General features: G+C 41.0%; 1 protein-coding gene and 1 pseudogene across 2 annotated transcripts in view; both read right to left on the minus strand.

Annotated features, from left to right (window-relative positions):
* PLCXD2 (phosphatidylinositol specific phospholipase C X domain containing 2) overlaps nt 1-6,312 on the minus strand; it is a 346,820-nt gene extending 340,508 nt beyond the window's left edge. For both annotated transcript variants that reach the window (XM_012554760.2, XM_004373694.3), the window contains exon 1: nt 5,596-6,312. In XM_012554760.2, coding sequence (XP_012410214.1) covers nt 5,596-5,758 — 163 coding nt within the window. In that variant the 5' untranslated portion in view covers nt 5,759-6,312. The remainder of the gene's footprint in view (nt 1-5,595) is intronic.
* A 1,517-nt stretch (nt 6,313-7,829) lies between these two features.
* LOC101359706 (nuclear factor interleukin-3-regulated protein-like) lies at nt 7,830-9,776 on the minus strand (annotated as a pseudogene).
* Between the last annotated feature and the right edge of the window lie 5,582 nt (nt 9,777-15,358).

The raw sequence follows: 15,358 nt of genomic DNA on the forward strand, positions 1-15,358 counted from the left end.
CTGACACCCATGCTGGATTCATTGAAATCCTGACCATTCTTCAAATCCCAGGTCGAATGCCATTTTGTTTACAGAGTATTGCTAATCTTAAAAGCTGGAATTAATCTTTTCATTATACGTGCTTCTATAACATTTTATTTATAACTGTTTTAACATTTACTCCAATTAGTTTTTTTTTTTTTTTTCAATTGTGCTTTAGGTGAAAGTTTACAGTGAAAACTAGTTTCTCATTCAAAAACTATACACAAATTGTTTTGTGACATTGGTTGCAATCCCCACAATGTGTCAGCACTCTCCCCCTTTCCCTTTTCACTGCGGGATCCCCATGTCTACTCATCCAGGTTTCCTGTCCCTTCGTGCCTTCACCTTTGGGCAGGTGTTGCCCATCTGGTCTCATATACTTGACTGAACTAAGAAATACGTTCCTCACATGTGTTATTGCTTGTTTTACAGGCCTGTCTAATCTTTGGCTAGCTTTTTTCTTTTTTTACTATGTATGGTGAAGGTACACACATGTATGTCTCTATCAATGCACTGTAAGCTCCTTTGACAGCAGGTGGATGCCTGATTTATCTTTGGGTCTTCCAAGGACTTCTTACAAGGCACTCAGGGTCTGCTGCGGTGAAGGCTGATTTAACAAGTCTACAGCCCCTTTGAAGATGGCTAAAGCGAGTAGACCCTGCTTCATGCTGGCAATTGTACATCCTTGTTTTCACAGACCAAAGATAATTTCTTGTTTTGAAGAGGTATAAAAGAAATGATCTTTAGACCTAAAATGATGCAACCATTTTTCCCATCTATTTCTACACTGGAGCCAAAAACAGGAAAACAAAAATAAATATAAAATTAATCAAAGAATTTTAACTCTGGAAAGGACTCTATATTTTATTTAATCCAATATCTTAATTAAAAATTTAAAAAGCTAAACACAGAGAAATTCAGATATTTATACTTCTTCTAGATCACAAAGCCAGAATCAACAATATCAATTTTCCAGACCTTGGGAAAGACTATGGTTAAAAAAGGAAAAAGAAATAGCACTAATACATACAGAGAAAAAAAATTCACTGAAAAATAGCATATACTATAGAAAAGTATTTTGCTAATCAGTCCTTTTGTCCACAAAGAATACTTCTGTCCACAAAGAATACCATGCTTTCATTAACGTTAATGAAAATGTTTGTAGGGTTTTCTAATTTAACAATCGGATTGTTCTAATTTCCAGATCCTTTACCCTTGCAGCATCAACTGATTCCATACAGTTGGCAATGAGAATTGTTCTGAGGGTCTTCTCCCGGATATTCCAGTATGTATGGGTGACACTGGTCATTAACAGGTGTTCTTAGCAGTTGCAGCATGGCTGTTGAGAGGTGCACATTCACACATGTTGTCTCCCATCACGACTTAGGCAAATGCAGCAGGTGCACTTAAATCTGACATAGTTTACTGCATCCAATTCTGCTATTTTGACAGGATCTCTGCACTTTCCCATCTAACTGCTACCCCACCACCATCCCGATGGATCTGATCCAGTCTTACAGATGCCCCGGATCAGCACGCACATGTACACCCCCTACATACGCATATGTGCACACACACACTAAATTTGAATTTAAAATTAACTGGGTTCCAATTCTGAGCAGGGATATATATACACACACACACACACACACACACACACACACACACGTGGGAGAAAAGACCTGGCAACTGCTTTTATACAGTTTACAGCCTAGGAAACCCTACGGGCAGTTCTGCTCCGTCCTATAGGGTCGCTATGAGTTGGAAGAGACTCGACGGCACACAACAACTTGTACGTGTGTGTGTATATATATACACACACATATATAATACACACACACACACGCACACACACACACACACACACACACACATATAGTTGGCCCTCTGTATCCGCGGGTTCTGCATCCATGGATTCGACCAACCACAGATCGAAAATATTAAAAAAAAAAAGTTCCAAAAGGCAAAACTTGAATTTGTCCAGCACCAAGCACTACACTGAAATGCACGTGAATGAAGTGATGCGTTGGCACACCCTGCTGTACCCTCCCGCCATTTCGCAGATCCTCAGTCTCTCCAGCACTCGTTGTTTGAGCATTGTTCGCCTCTTGTCATTATTTGCTAAACAATACAGCCCTGTATAAAAGCTATTTACATAGCATTTACATTGTATTAGGTATTATAAGTAATGATTTAAAGTATATGGGAGGATGTACATAGGTTATATGCAAATATACACCATTTCATACAAAGGACTTGAGCATCTGAGGATTTTGCTATTCTCAGGGGTCCTGGAACCAATCCCTTGGATACCAAGGGATGACTGTATACATATATATCACCAAGATATGTAATATATTCACATACATGTGTCTATTTCGCTATCTTCACAGTGATATACAATCACTCAGATAAAGACCACATAGTTTTAAACATTCTTACATTCACCACAGAGGGTAGTCAATGAAAGCTGGTCTTCGTTAGAGCCTGTCCCCACTGCTCTGCACTTTCTAAGGCCACCTTAGTGACAAAGAAACAGTGCGTGGGTTTTGGACCCAGCTACAGTGGGGCTTAAATCCTAGTTCTGCCATTTACTTTTCATGTGACCTTGAGAAAATTACTTAACCTCTCAGAATAAGAATTTCCTTATTTCCAAAATGAGGGTACTGATACCTACTTCATGGAGGTATAAGGCTTTGAGGTAATATAAGTGAATGGGTACTACTTGGTGGTGCTTAGTGTGATGGTTAAGGCTGTGTGTCACCTTGGCTAGGCCATGATTCTCAGTGGTTTAGCAGTTATGTCATGATGTAGTTTGGCACTTACGTAATGATGTAGTCATTCTCCATGGTGTTATCTGATGTGATCAGCCAGTCAGTTGTAAGGGGAGTTTCCTTGGGGGTGTGGCCTACATCTTATATATATAAGACCAGGACCAGGACCCAGGACATAAATCGCAGGACCTAGGAACCAGGGCTCAGGACTTAGGGTCTAGACCCAGGACCAGGACCCAGGACCAGGTCCCAGGATTAGGAACCAGGACCCAGGACTCAGGACCCAAGAACCAGAATATATATATATGGACTTTCTGGCAAAGTTCACTCACTTTCTTTGGATCCTGCATCCAACTCGTCATCATCTAACTTCTAGTTCTTAGGACTTGAACTGCTGTATCGCCTGCATATCTTGGGATTCGTTGGCCTCCGCAGCCTGTGAGCCAGCAGCATGCAGTCTTACCCCCTGATCTTGGATTTGTCAGCCTCTGCAGCCTGTGAGCCAGCAGCCTGTTGTCTGACCTGTCAATCTTGGGTTTATCAGTCCCTGCAGCTACGTGAGTCACGAGAAGCCTCCAGCCTGATGCCTGACCCATGGACTTGGGACTTGCCAGCTTCTACAACTGTGTGAGCCATTTCCTTGAGATAAATCTCTCTCTCTCTCTCTGTATATATATATATGTATTTATAAACATATATATACATATACATGCTTCTCTAGAGAACCCAGCCTAAGATACTAAGTAAATAATAGATATTATGGTAAAGGTGATGATGAGGGGAAAAAGGAAAAGGGGGAGGGGAGGAAAATGGTGGTCCCCACTTCCCGAATGCCTTCTGTATTTCAGAATTTCTTAGCCAGGCTTAGCAGAACATGATTGTTAGTCTTTATCTGGGGAGTATTAAACTAGAAGTAGTGGGAAGAGAACTAGTGGGGTGGGGGTCAATGAATGGCTAGCACTTAATATACTTAGTATGTGATTATTATTATAATATGTGAGTTTATATATATATATACATACTCATATCCCTTCCCCCACTGGGAAAGGGGTATTTCACAATAGTGAATTCAGCATCTTTTGAGGATTCCAGGCTATTTTTGTTGCTTAGCAGGACTGGACTTCACAAGGCAGAATGAACAAATTCCTGTGTCCCCCACAGTGGCTAATCATAGAATTTCCAGTTACAGCAGCAGGTCTTGGCTGTTTGCTCCCTCTGGAAACTCTAGTAACTGTGAGATCACAGCACAAATGCCCAGCTACTTTCTGGAGTCACAGAGTCAGAATAAACAGCCAAGCCACTAGCAGACCTGCTGTTATGGTCTGAGCCATCCAAAGTACAACAAGGAAGGAGGAAGCCCCAACCTACCCTGAACATGCCCAGAAGGAGAGAGCCATTTAGGACCTGCCTAAGATGACATTCTGTTTGCAAACACATGCTAGCTGCCATACCAATCCACAAAAAAAAATCTATAGCAAAGCCTAAAGGCAAATGACTAATGTGAAAAGTGGTCTGTGCATCATTTCTGTGATGACGCCGCAGGCATCAATTAAGTACACTGTTCTGCAGACCTGTTCTGAAGCATGGCCCTCTGGCACTACCCAGCAAGCTGTAGCCAATGGCTGATAAAACACAAGTGATCATAACCATAAAGAAATTTAGCAGCCCTCTCCTTGCTCAAAAGCAACCAAGGCCCACGCTGATAGTGAACCTGGAAGATCTCCATAAGAGGAGAGAAAGGAAAAACCTGCATTGGAAGCCAGTACCCTTCTTCCTTACGCATAGAAAGCAAAGATCTGGGGTTGCAGGAGATCATCCTTTCAGCCAGCAAAAAGGCAGACTAGTCCAGGATACGCTTGGGAGTTTGCCTGGTAGTCTAGGGGCTATCTTCAATTGCTACGTCCCCGGGTGAGAGACATGATTGGCAGTACTTGGTCCCCTGCTCTGAGGAGTGATTTCCAAGTACCAGCATCATAGTATTTTGTCCAGCATGCTACGGCTAGATCACTGTAGCCCAAACTTCTTCCCTAGAATTCATGCTTTAACCAGTTTTTGAAAGGAAGGAAAAGGACACATTTAACAAATCAAACAAGAGTGATGTCAAGGTATAAAACGTCCAGCAGAGAGAGTGGTTGCAGCAGAAGTGCCTTTCAAGGCTACAGTTCTAGATCAGGCAGGCAGACACCTGTGTGTATACAGACAAAGCTTTAAGCATCACCGCCTCATCACACCTAACAACTGCTTGTGAGGAGAGCTCACATTCTATTTCTGGCTTTCCCAACAACAAAAATATGTGTCTTCATATTCAGTCCTGGTTCTGAGCCTCTTCTCTATTGCTAGTCTATTTTTTGTTTCTTTCTCCAACATACGAGGTCAGATAAGTTAGAAAGGAAATATTTTCTAGTTTTAATTTTGATTTAGATCTAAAATTGTTAATGATTTTTTATTCACTTACCCTTGATCTCTCCTTTCTTCTTTAAGTAGTTCAAGTAAATGCACTCATCACATGCTCTGGCCTCAGCATTAAGAAGATAATATTCTTAGAATGAGACTATCAAGTAAAAAAATACAATAGCCGTGCTTCCATTCTCATGAGTCCCCTTTGCCAATGATGCAGTGTACTTAAATCTCTTCAAAAGAGCTGCTTCAGTGTTAATCTTTTGGTTTGGAAATAAAAAGGGGTTTAGTTAAGGTCACTGACAATTATTTTCTCAGCACAATAGAAAAGCAGCCCAGCCCATTAACAACAGTAAGATGGCAGAATTAACCACAGTAGGAACAAGTAGGAATAGAAGAATACCTGGGATTGCCAGATTGGAAAGAGGGACGTGGTGGAGGTGAGGCGGGAGCGAGGCCATCCAGTTGGCATTGCAGACCTCCAATGATGTCTTTGTCCCGCTGGGGTTTGGGGAGCAGATAGTCCCCATCCTGAGTTTCCTCCTCGATTTCCTCACTGCTAGCATCCCTCTCGTCAACAGACTGGGTTCAGTCCAGCGCCACTCACTCAGTGATCATCACTGCCCGGGCTCTGTAGACATTTCACAGCCACCTTTGTTACGCCCGTCTTTCCAAAATGCCTTTCTGCCAGGGAGACGGGCAAATGGGTGGCTCCCTATCTCCGCAGCACTTGAAGTCCCCACCCTCGCCGCCCCAGTGGCTGCTCCACTCCCTTAATCTGCTCAGTCCCAGCCACGTTAAACTTCTTACGTTCCCTTCTAGAGCTGGGAGGAAGGTAGGCTCCAAGAGATAAATGTCATAGAAACCGAGCGTCCGCGGAGCAGCTACGCCCGGAGCCACTCACACGACAGGTGCCCACACAGCACATGCCGGAGGATCCACACACATGTGCGCGCCTGGCACACACCTCCAGCCCGACTCAGGCCTCTATATTTGCCACTGGGCGGGTCTGTACTCTCGGCCTGCCTACTAGCGCTCCCCGGCTTCTCTGAACCACTCCCTTACCCTGTGGCTTCCTGAAAGGGGCTCAGTAGTGGAAACCGCCGCCCCGGCGCCCCGCAGCCCCGCCCCGCACTGCCGGGAGGATTTGCCTGGCAGGGCGGCCCGCGATTGGTCGGTGGCAGGGTGCGCTCCGATTGGCCCGCGCCCTCCTGGGGCGGTCCCTCGGCTCATCCCGCAGCACTTCCGCCCTCGCTGGTGGTCTCCCTCCCTCGGTTATTCTTGCGTTCCTGTGTGTAGACGGTATCAGCTGCACCGAGTGCAGACCTGGACACTTGCAGGCATTGGCCAGTCCGACGTCTCATAGGCTTTCTTCGCTCTGCCTTTTTATAGGCAGTCAGCACTCAGATGTTAAACTTAACTCCGCGTGTTTCCTTCTTTCCGTCTGTCTCTAACAGTTGCACAGAAAGTAGATTACATTTTCAGTAAGACACAGAGGCATCAACAAGGAGAGGAAAAGAGGTGAGAAGGGTGTTGTATCTTATATCCGGATGAAGACATCAAGGATGGTTTGTACTTCAAGCGTTACATGATTAAGACTCACACACTTCGCAGCAGTTTAGTGCTATGATTCCCAGTTTACAGATGAAGAAATAATACTGATACTGAACTGATGCTTGCATTGTCCTGTGGTTTGGAACCCTCTTCCAAATTATTTGTCGCCTTTGCTCTTCACAGTGCTATCAGAAGGCAAGGAGGGTTAATAGATGAAATGGAAGTCCAGGGACATTCAGTCAACAATTTCAAGCTGTGGCACTATTTGAAAATTCCATTCCAAGCCTGGAGGCTTCCAGGCATACAAACCCATTTCCCTGCTTTCTACATTCCTTGCAATGTTTCTTACTCCTTCACATGGTACTGTCCCTTGTCAGAAAACTACGTACCCACATCCATGTGTCGGGATTAAAAGAGAGATGACTAAAGTAAGGCTGTTTGCCAATCAACTTGGATTTCTCTACTTAAAAAAAAAAATGTACAGAGAAAATCTACTTTAAAATAAAATTCTACAATGGAGAGAAATTTAATAAATTAGTCTCAAATGCAAGAAAATTCATTGTTATATTTTTTCTTTCTTTAGAAGGTTTAAAAAAAAAGCAAAAAACTTACTATAGCCTGCCCAAACTGGAGGAATAACAAATTATTTGCCTAACTTACACTTCAGTTTTCCCATGTTTAGAAGCGAAAACTCCCCAAAATAGGTAAAATGTAGAATTCCTTAATATCTACTTGGGTAACTTAAATTGTTTTTTCTTTCTATAAAATCAAGTGCTACTGCACAGAAGTTCTGTGTTGTCACTAATCCTTTATTCAAACTGGTAACTTGCACATTTTATAGTAGAACAACAAAAATAATATTCAATATATACAGCCTTTATATGGACTTTATATCACAAGGCACAGTGATAACGCAATCTAGTCTTCATAAGAATTTGTGCACAAGAAGACACCAAGCAGACAACATGTGAACATTACAGTGAAATGACACCACAGGTCCAGTGGAATTTCAGCATAATACAAAAATACTCCTCAACTGCAAATGACATCTTCCTAAACAGCCAGACATCATTCAGTAGTAGTTTACCCAGAGCCTGAAGCAGAGATCTGCTGTATAGTTGTCTCGTAAGTGAGGTAACGTCTGCAGGTAAGTTTGCTATCCCCTGTTTCAAATGCAAAATTTCTGCATCAGAAGCTTCGCAGACACTGTCTTTAATTTCAACCACTCCAGATTTGAAACTGTTCTGGGTCTTGCCACTAAGTTCTTTTTGATGCCAGTGTTCTCACTTGAGAGACCAATCTTGAATGTTAGTCATCTGCACTGAGAAAGAAGTAAGAGCAGAGTACCATATCTGGGGCGTTATGCTTTTCAAGTTCAAAATGTCTTTTCCATGTCGTGTTAATAGGTGAGGACAGTTTTTGCGTGGCATCAAATTCACTATCTAATGCTTCTACTTTTTTTTGTGAGATAATGTTTCTATTTATTCTCATTCTTAAACTATACTTCAGACTTGTGTGAAATTTTAATCAACATTTATGGTACTTATCCGTTGCCTTTTAGCATAAGAAGACTGAAGTTGGCTATTAGTCTAATTGTTCTTTTTTTATAAATAATGTTTTTTCTCCTTGATAACTTTTTTCTAAATTTTATTTATTTTGTTGTTGAGACTATACACACAGAACACACCAATTCAACAGTTTCTATATGTACAATTTAGTGACACTGATTACATTCTTCAAGTTGTATAACCAGTCTTACCCTCCGTTTCTGAGTAATGCTTCTACTTTTATCTGCATGGCTTTGCCTTTGATCCAAAGCTTGGGTGGCAATGCACAGAAATTCACTTCCAGAATTTTAACCACTGTTGCATGTCCATGTTTAAGTTCAACTGGAGAGTAGATTGGGCCCTTGGAACCTACTATTCATCTTCTCCATTAGATGACTTTCCTACCACTCTGTCACTGGTCTCTGATGTTCTTGGAGAGTTACTGGAGGAGTGGTTGACTTTAATAGAGGTGGAGAGTGTGAGTAGCCAGGGAAAGAATTTCCTATGTAGTTTAGATAGATGGGCATTGGATAGGAGCCTCTGCCATCTCTTGGCTCTCTTGTATAATTCTCCAGCTCCCTTGGCTCTTATTTTATGATCTGGAATTTATTTTGGGGACTTCTGCAGATATTTTGAACAGGACTCTCCTGAGTGTGTTCTACTGAGGACACTTCTGAAAAGTCAGACAGAGAGCTCTGTAGGGAGTGCTTAATAATGACAAATACAGCTGCTCGCCACCGTCGAGCATTCGTGCTCATCCACACATGAGCTAACATTAGATTTAGAAGTTGGATAGTCTTAAAACAACACAGCTGTAGAATTACTGAGTTTCTGAATCTCTTGAGCATATGCTGTGGCGCTAATTAAACCAAACGTTAATTTTAGCGAAAACAGTTCAGCTTTTTTTTTTTTTTTTTTTTTTTGGTTTGAACAAAGAGAAGTTTATTTCCTCACAGTCAAAGTAGGCTAAAAGTCCAAATTCAGGGTGTCAGCTCCAGGGGAAGTCTTTCTCTCTCTGTCGGCCTTCTCATCAGTGTTACCCCGGACTAGGAGCTTCTCAGCGCAGGGACCCCGGTCCAAAGGACGCGCTCTGCTCCTGGCACTACTTTCTTGATGGTATGAGGCACCCCCAGTTCAGCTTTTAAAGTGTCGTTTTCTTCTCCCAGTGCAATTACTTTGTTCTCTAAAATCAGGTCATTGAGTCGACGTTTCTCACGAGATCTTTTGGCAGCTTCACTATTTTTCTGCCTTTTTTTCCCAGTACACCGCATCTTTGTTTTCATTGGAAATGAACTCCGCTTTCTCCTGCATGCTGAAGATTTGTTTTTCCCCAGACTTCCTTCGTTTAGTAGTAGCTCCCCGTCGTCAAGTCTTCAAATATTTCAGTTAAAGCAGAATTAAGTACTCTCATCTTGTCTACATTGCTACTAGTTTTCAGGCAATGCCTGCTCCTTTTTGATGGTCTGCCTTTTCTCAGCTGCATCACAAACAACTTTTACCTATATGTATGGTGGAGGAGAAAAAATTATTTTCCAAGTATTCTCAAACTATTTAAAAACTGTGGTTCAAAATCCATTCATATACTTCCTTTCGGTTCTAAAGTCCAGGACAAATCTCTCAGTTTCCACTTGTTGAATGGAGTAGGTGTCTTCTAGGTTATCTGCAATACATTAAAGGAAACAGTTACCCACTTGATAAATATTGATTACTAATTACGTACAAGGGATGTTGCCAAGCATTTAGGATATGCAGACATGAACACGTGTCTGGCAGTTTGTCGTACTGTGATGGCTTGCATGTTGCTGCGATACTGGAAAATTTGCCACCAGTATTTCAAATATCAGCAGGGTCACCCTTGGTGAACTGGTTTCTGCTGAGCTTCCAGACTAAGACAGACTAGGAAGAAGAACTTGGCAGTCTACTTCTGAAAAAAACTGGCCAGTGAAAACCTTATGAATAACGGTGGAACATTGTCTGAGATAGTGACAGGAGATGGCCCCTCAGGTTGGAAGGCACTCAAAATATGACAGGGGAAGAGCTGCCTCCTCAAAGCAGAGACCAGCTCAATGACATGGATGGAATCAAGCTTTTGGGACCTGCATTGGCTGATGTGACATGACTCAAAATGAGAAGAAACAGCTGCAAACATCCAGTAATAATCAGAACATGGAATGTAAGAAGTATAAATCTAGGAAAATTAGAAGTCATCAAAAATGAAGAGGAACACATAAAGATCAATATCTTAGGCATTAGTAAGCTGAAATGGACTGGTATTGACCATTTTGAATCAGACAATCATATGGTTCACTATGCTGGGAAGGACAAATTGCAGAGGAATGGCGTCGTGTTCATCATCAAAAAGAACATTTCAAGATATGTCCTAAAGTATAATGCTGTCAGCGATAGGATAATATCCATACACCTAAATGGAAGACCAGTTAATATGACTATTATTCAAATTTATGCACCAACCACTAAGGCCAAAGATGAAGAAATCAAAGATTTTACCAACTTCAGCAGTCTAAAAGTGATCAAACATGCAGTCAAGATGCATTGATAATTACTGGTGACTGGAATTTGAAAGTTGGAAACAAAGAAGAAGGATTGATAGTTGGAAAATATGGCCTTGGTGATAGAAACAACGCCGGAGATTCCATGACTGAATTTTGCAAGACCAGCGACTTGTTCACTGCAAATACCTTTTTCCAATAATGTAAACAGTGTATAACTTGAACCTCGCCAGATGGAATACACAGGAATCAAATCAACTGCATCTGTAGAAAGAGACAATGGAAAAGCTCAATATTATCAGTCAGAATAAGGCCAGGGGCTGACTGTGTTACAGACCATTAATTGCTCCACACAAGATCAAGTTGAAGAAAATTAAAACAAGTCCACAAGAGCCAAAGTACGACCTTGAGTATATCCCACCTGAATTTAGAGACCATGTCAAGAATAGATTTGATGCATTGAACGCTAATGACCCAAGACCAGACAAGTTGTGAAATGAGATCAAGGACATCATACATAAAGAAAGCAAAAGGTCATTAAAAAGACAGGAAAGAAAGAAAAGACCAAACTGGATGTCAGAAGAGATTCTGAAACTTGCTCTTGAACGTAGAGTAGCTAAAGCGAAAGGAAGAAATGAAGAAGTTAAAGAGCTGAACAGAAGATTTCAAAGGACTGCTCCAGAAGACAAAGTGAAGTGTTTGTGATGGTTAAGATTGTGTGTCAACTTGGCTGGACTATGATTCTCAGGGTTTTGGCAGCTTCCTTTTTGAGGTTTGATACATGATCACCTCCATGATGGGATCTGCTGTGAGTAGGCAATCAGTTGAAGGGGAGTTTCCTTGGGCCTGGGACCTGCACTGAGTGTGGGTGGGCATTCAGGCAGGGCTCTGAGGCTTTTACTCTTTCTGGATCTTGGATCTGGCTCCTGTTCATCTGACCTTCAGTTCTTGGGACTTGAGCTAGCAGTTTACCTGCGGTCTTGCCTGCCAGTCGTGGGATTTGTCGATCTTCACAGCCTGTGAGCAATAGCCCCGTCCTCCAGCCTGCCAATCTTGGGTTCACTAGCCCCTATGGCTATGTGAATCAGGAGAAGCCTCTATCCCGACACATGGACTTGGAACATTACAGCCTCTACAACCACGTGAGCCATTTCATCAATATAAATCTCTCTGTATATACATATATTTATACACATTACTGGTTTTGCTTCTCTAGAGAATGCAGCCTAAGACAATATTATAATGACATGTGCAAAGACCTGGAGCTAGAAAACCAAAAGGGAAGAACACACTCAGCATTTCTCAAGCTGAAAAGACTGAAGGAAAAATTCAATCTAGAGTTGCAATACTGAAGGATTCTATGGGGGAAAATATTAAATGACGCAGGAAGCATCAAAAGAAGATGGAAGAAATACACAGTCACTGACTGTATCAATAAGAATTGGTTGACATTCAACCACTTCAGGAAGTAGTAGATGATCAACAACCGATGGTACTCAAGGGAGAGGTCCAAATTGCACTGAAGGCATTGGCAAAAAACAAGGCTCCAGGAATTGACAGAATATGAATTGAGATGTTTCAACAAACAGATGCAGTGCTGGAAGGGCTCACTTGTCCATGCCAAGAAATTTGGAAGACAGCTACCTGGCCAACCAACTGGAAAAGATCCATATTTGTACCCATTCCAAAGAAAGATGATTCAACAGAATGTGGAAATTATCAAACAATATCATTAACATCACACACAAGTAAAATTTTGCTGAAGATCATTCAAAAGCAGTTGCAGTAGTACAGCAACAGGGAACTGCCAGAAATTCAAGCCTGGTTAGAAGAGGACGTGGAACCAGGGATATCATTGTTTATGTCAGATGGATCTTGGCTGAAAGCAGAGAATATCAGAAAGATGTTTACCTTTTTTTTATTGACTATGCAAAGGTATTCAACTGTGTGGATCATTACATATTGTGGATAACACTGAGAAGAATGGAAATTCCAGAACACTTAGTTGTGCTCATGAGGAACCTGTACTTAGACAAAGTGGTAGTCGTTCGAACAGAACAAGGGGATACTGTATGGTTTAAAGAAAGATGTGCATCAGGGTTGTATCCCTTCACCATACTTATTCAATCTCTATGCTGAGCAAATAATCCAAGAAGCTGGATTATATGAAGAAGAATGTGGCATCAGGATTGGAGGAAGGCTCATAACCACCTGCAATATGCAGATGACACAACCTTGCTTGCTGAAAGTGAAGAGGACTTGAAGCACTTACTGATGAAGATCAAAGAGCACAGCCTTCAGTATGGATTACACCACAATATAAAGAAAACAAAAATCCTCACAACTGGACCAATAAGCCACATCATGATAAACAGAGAAAAGATTGAAGTTGTCAAGGCTTTCATTTTACTTGGATCCACAATCAACGCCCATGGAAGCAGTGGTCAAGAAATCAAACGACATATTTCACTGGGAAAATCTGCTGCAAAAAATCTCTTTAAAGGGTTAAAAAGCAAAGATGTCACTTTAAGGACTAAAGTACGCCTGACCCAATCCATGGTGTTTTCAGTCACCTCGTATGCATATGAAAGCTGGACAATGAATAAGAAAAACTGAAGAAGAACCGATGCCTTTGAATTATGGCGTTGGTGAAGAATATTGAATATACTATGGACTTCCAGAAGAACAGGGCCCTGGTGGGGCAGTGGGTAAGTGATATGGCTGCTAACCAAAAGGTCGGCAGTTCAAATCCACCAGCTGCTCCTTGGAAACCCTATGGGGTAGTTCTACTCTGTCCTCTAGGGTCTCTAGGGTCGCTATGGGTTGGAATCGACTTCATGGCAACAGGTTTTGTTTGGTTGATTTTGACCAGAAGAACAAACAAATCTTTCTTGGAATAAGTACAGACAGAATGCTCATTAGAAGCAAGATGGTGAGATTTCGTCTCACATACTTTGGACATGTTATCAGGAGGGACCAGGCCCTGGAGAAGGACATCATGCTCGATAAAGTATAGGGTCAGCAAAAAAGAGGAAGACACACAGTGGCTGTGACAATGGGCTCAAGCATAACAATGATTGTGAGGATGGCAGTGTTTCATTCTGCTGTACATAGGGTCGCTATGAGTTAGAACTGACTGGACGGCACCTAACAACACAAGAACAGGTATGAACAAAACACAGTTCTTGCCTTCAAGGAGTGTATGATCTTAAAGAGGAAATAAGTACCCAAGTTCCTATACTATTAAGTTGTAAGAGACAAATACCAAGTGAGATTATCAGCAGAGGTCTGTGTGGTTCAGAAGGGTGAGACAAAAGCATCTGCCCTAGAAGTAGAGGAAGGATTACAAGAAGGAAATGGTAGATTGCCTATGGCTTGTAAGTTTTAAAATAATTCTTGCATCTTTTGATGCTTCTGAATGATTTTAGATAACATCTGTAGAACTGCAAAGCAAACAAGCTCACCTCTTAAAAATAACTTTATCAAGTAAACTCCTTTAACACCAGTAAATGGATTTTTCAATCACTGTACAGAAAATATAAATTAAGCTAAATTTTTATTTCCACAAAAAGTAAAATAAAAGCCACATACAAGACTGATTAGTTGTTATTTTAAATCTGACCCTTAATGCAGACATGACATAAACAGTCCACCCCATCCCTCACTGTGTGGGTTTATATCCCAACTCATTCCACCATGTGACTTGCCAACCAAAATGGGAAGGATTCTTCTAAATAAAGCATCTCTTCAAAACCATCTGTCCCATCCGATACTTTTTCTGGTTCCTTCAAATTGATTTATCAAACATTCATTTAAATGCTTTTTGTGGTCCTGAAAATTCTGTTATAATAAATTTCAGTTATATAGTAACTTTGGACTAAAATCAACAATTAGTCAAAGGGACTTTTTTTTAAGTACAGTGCATTCTTGAAAGCTAAAATTCATTTTAAACTGACAGAATATAATTATGAATTATGGAAAGAATTTCTTTCATTTTTACTAATTAGTTTCAAACAAAACATGAGAACTCAAAAACAGAACTATCAACTAGCTTCCTCTTCCACTGACTAAATATTCATAATCTGAATTTGGCTCGACATTAAGTTTGACGTTAGATAATAAAGCCATTTCATGCTCCAATAACAATCTTTCCATTTTGATTTTTTGATCTGTTTCTAGACACTGCTTCTATTTCCTAATTTTCATAAAGTAGATGTGATGAGATAAGTCTTCATTCAAGACTTTCTATGTACAGTGACATTCTGTCCTCCCCTATTAAAAAGATTTGGTGTGTTTTTTGTTTTATGTTGCTATTTCTTTCTTATGCATAGTTTTATAATAACTAAGGAAATGAAGTTCCATTTTTATCAGTTGGAAAAGCTTGCCAGCTTCTCTTATCTTTTCCAGAAGGAATAGAAAGAATGACTTGATAATTTATAGGATCATAACAAATAAAGTTTCATGCCATGCTCTTGTCCATCAAACTAAGCCAACATGGTTAAGGAAACAGCTAGTCACAACTTACTGAAATCTGTGATTAATAATATCAAGTTTC

Source organism: Trichechus manatus, unplaced genomic scaffold (genome assembly GCF_000243295.1).
Source record: "Trichechus manatus latirostris isolate Lorelei unplaced genomic scaffold, TriManLat1.0 scaffold00026, whole genome shotgun sequence".
Taxonomy (NCBI): domain Eukaryota; kingdom Metazoa; phylum Chordata; class Mammalia; order Sirenia; family Trichechidae; genus Trichechus; species Trichechus manatus.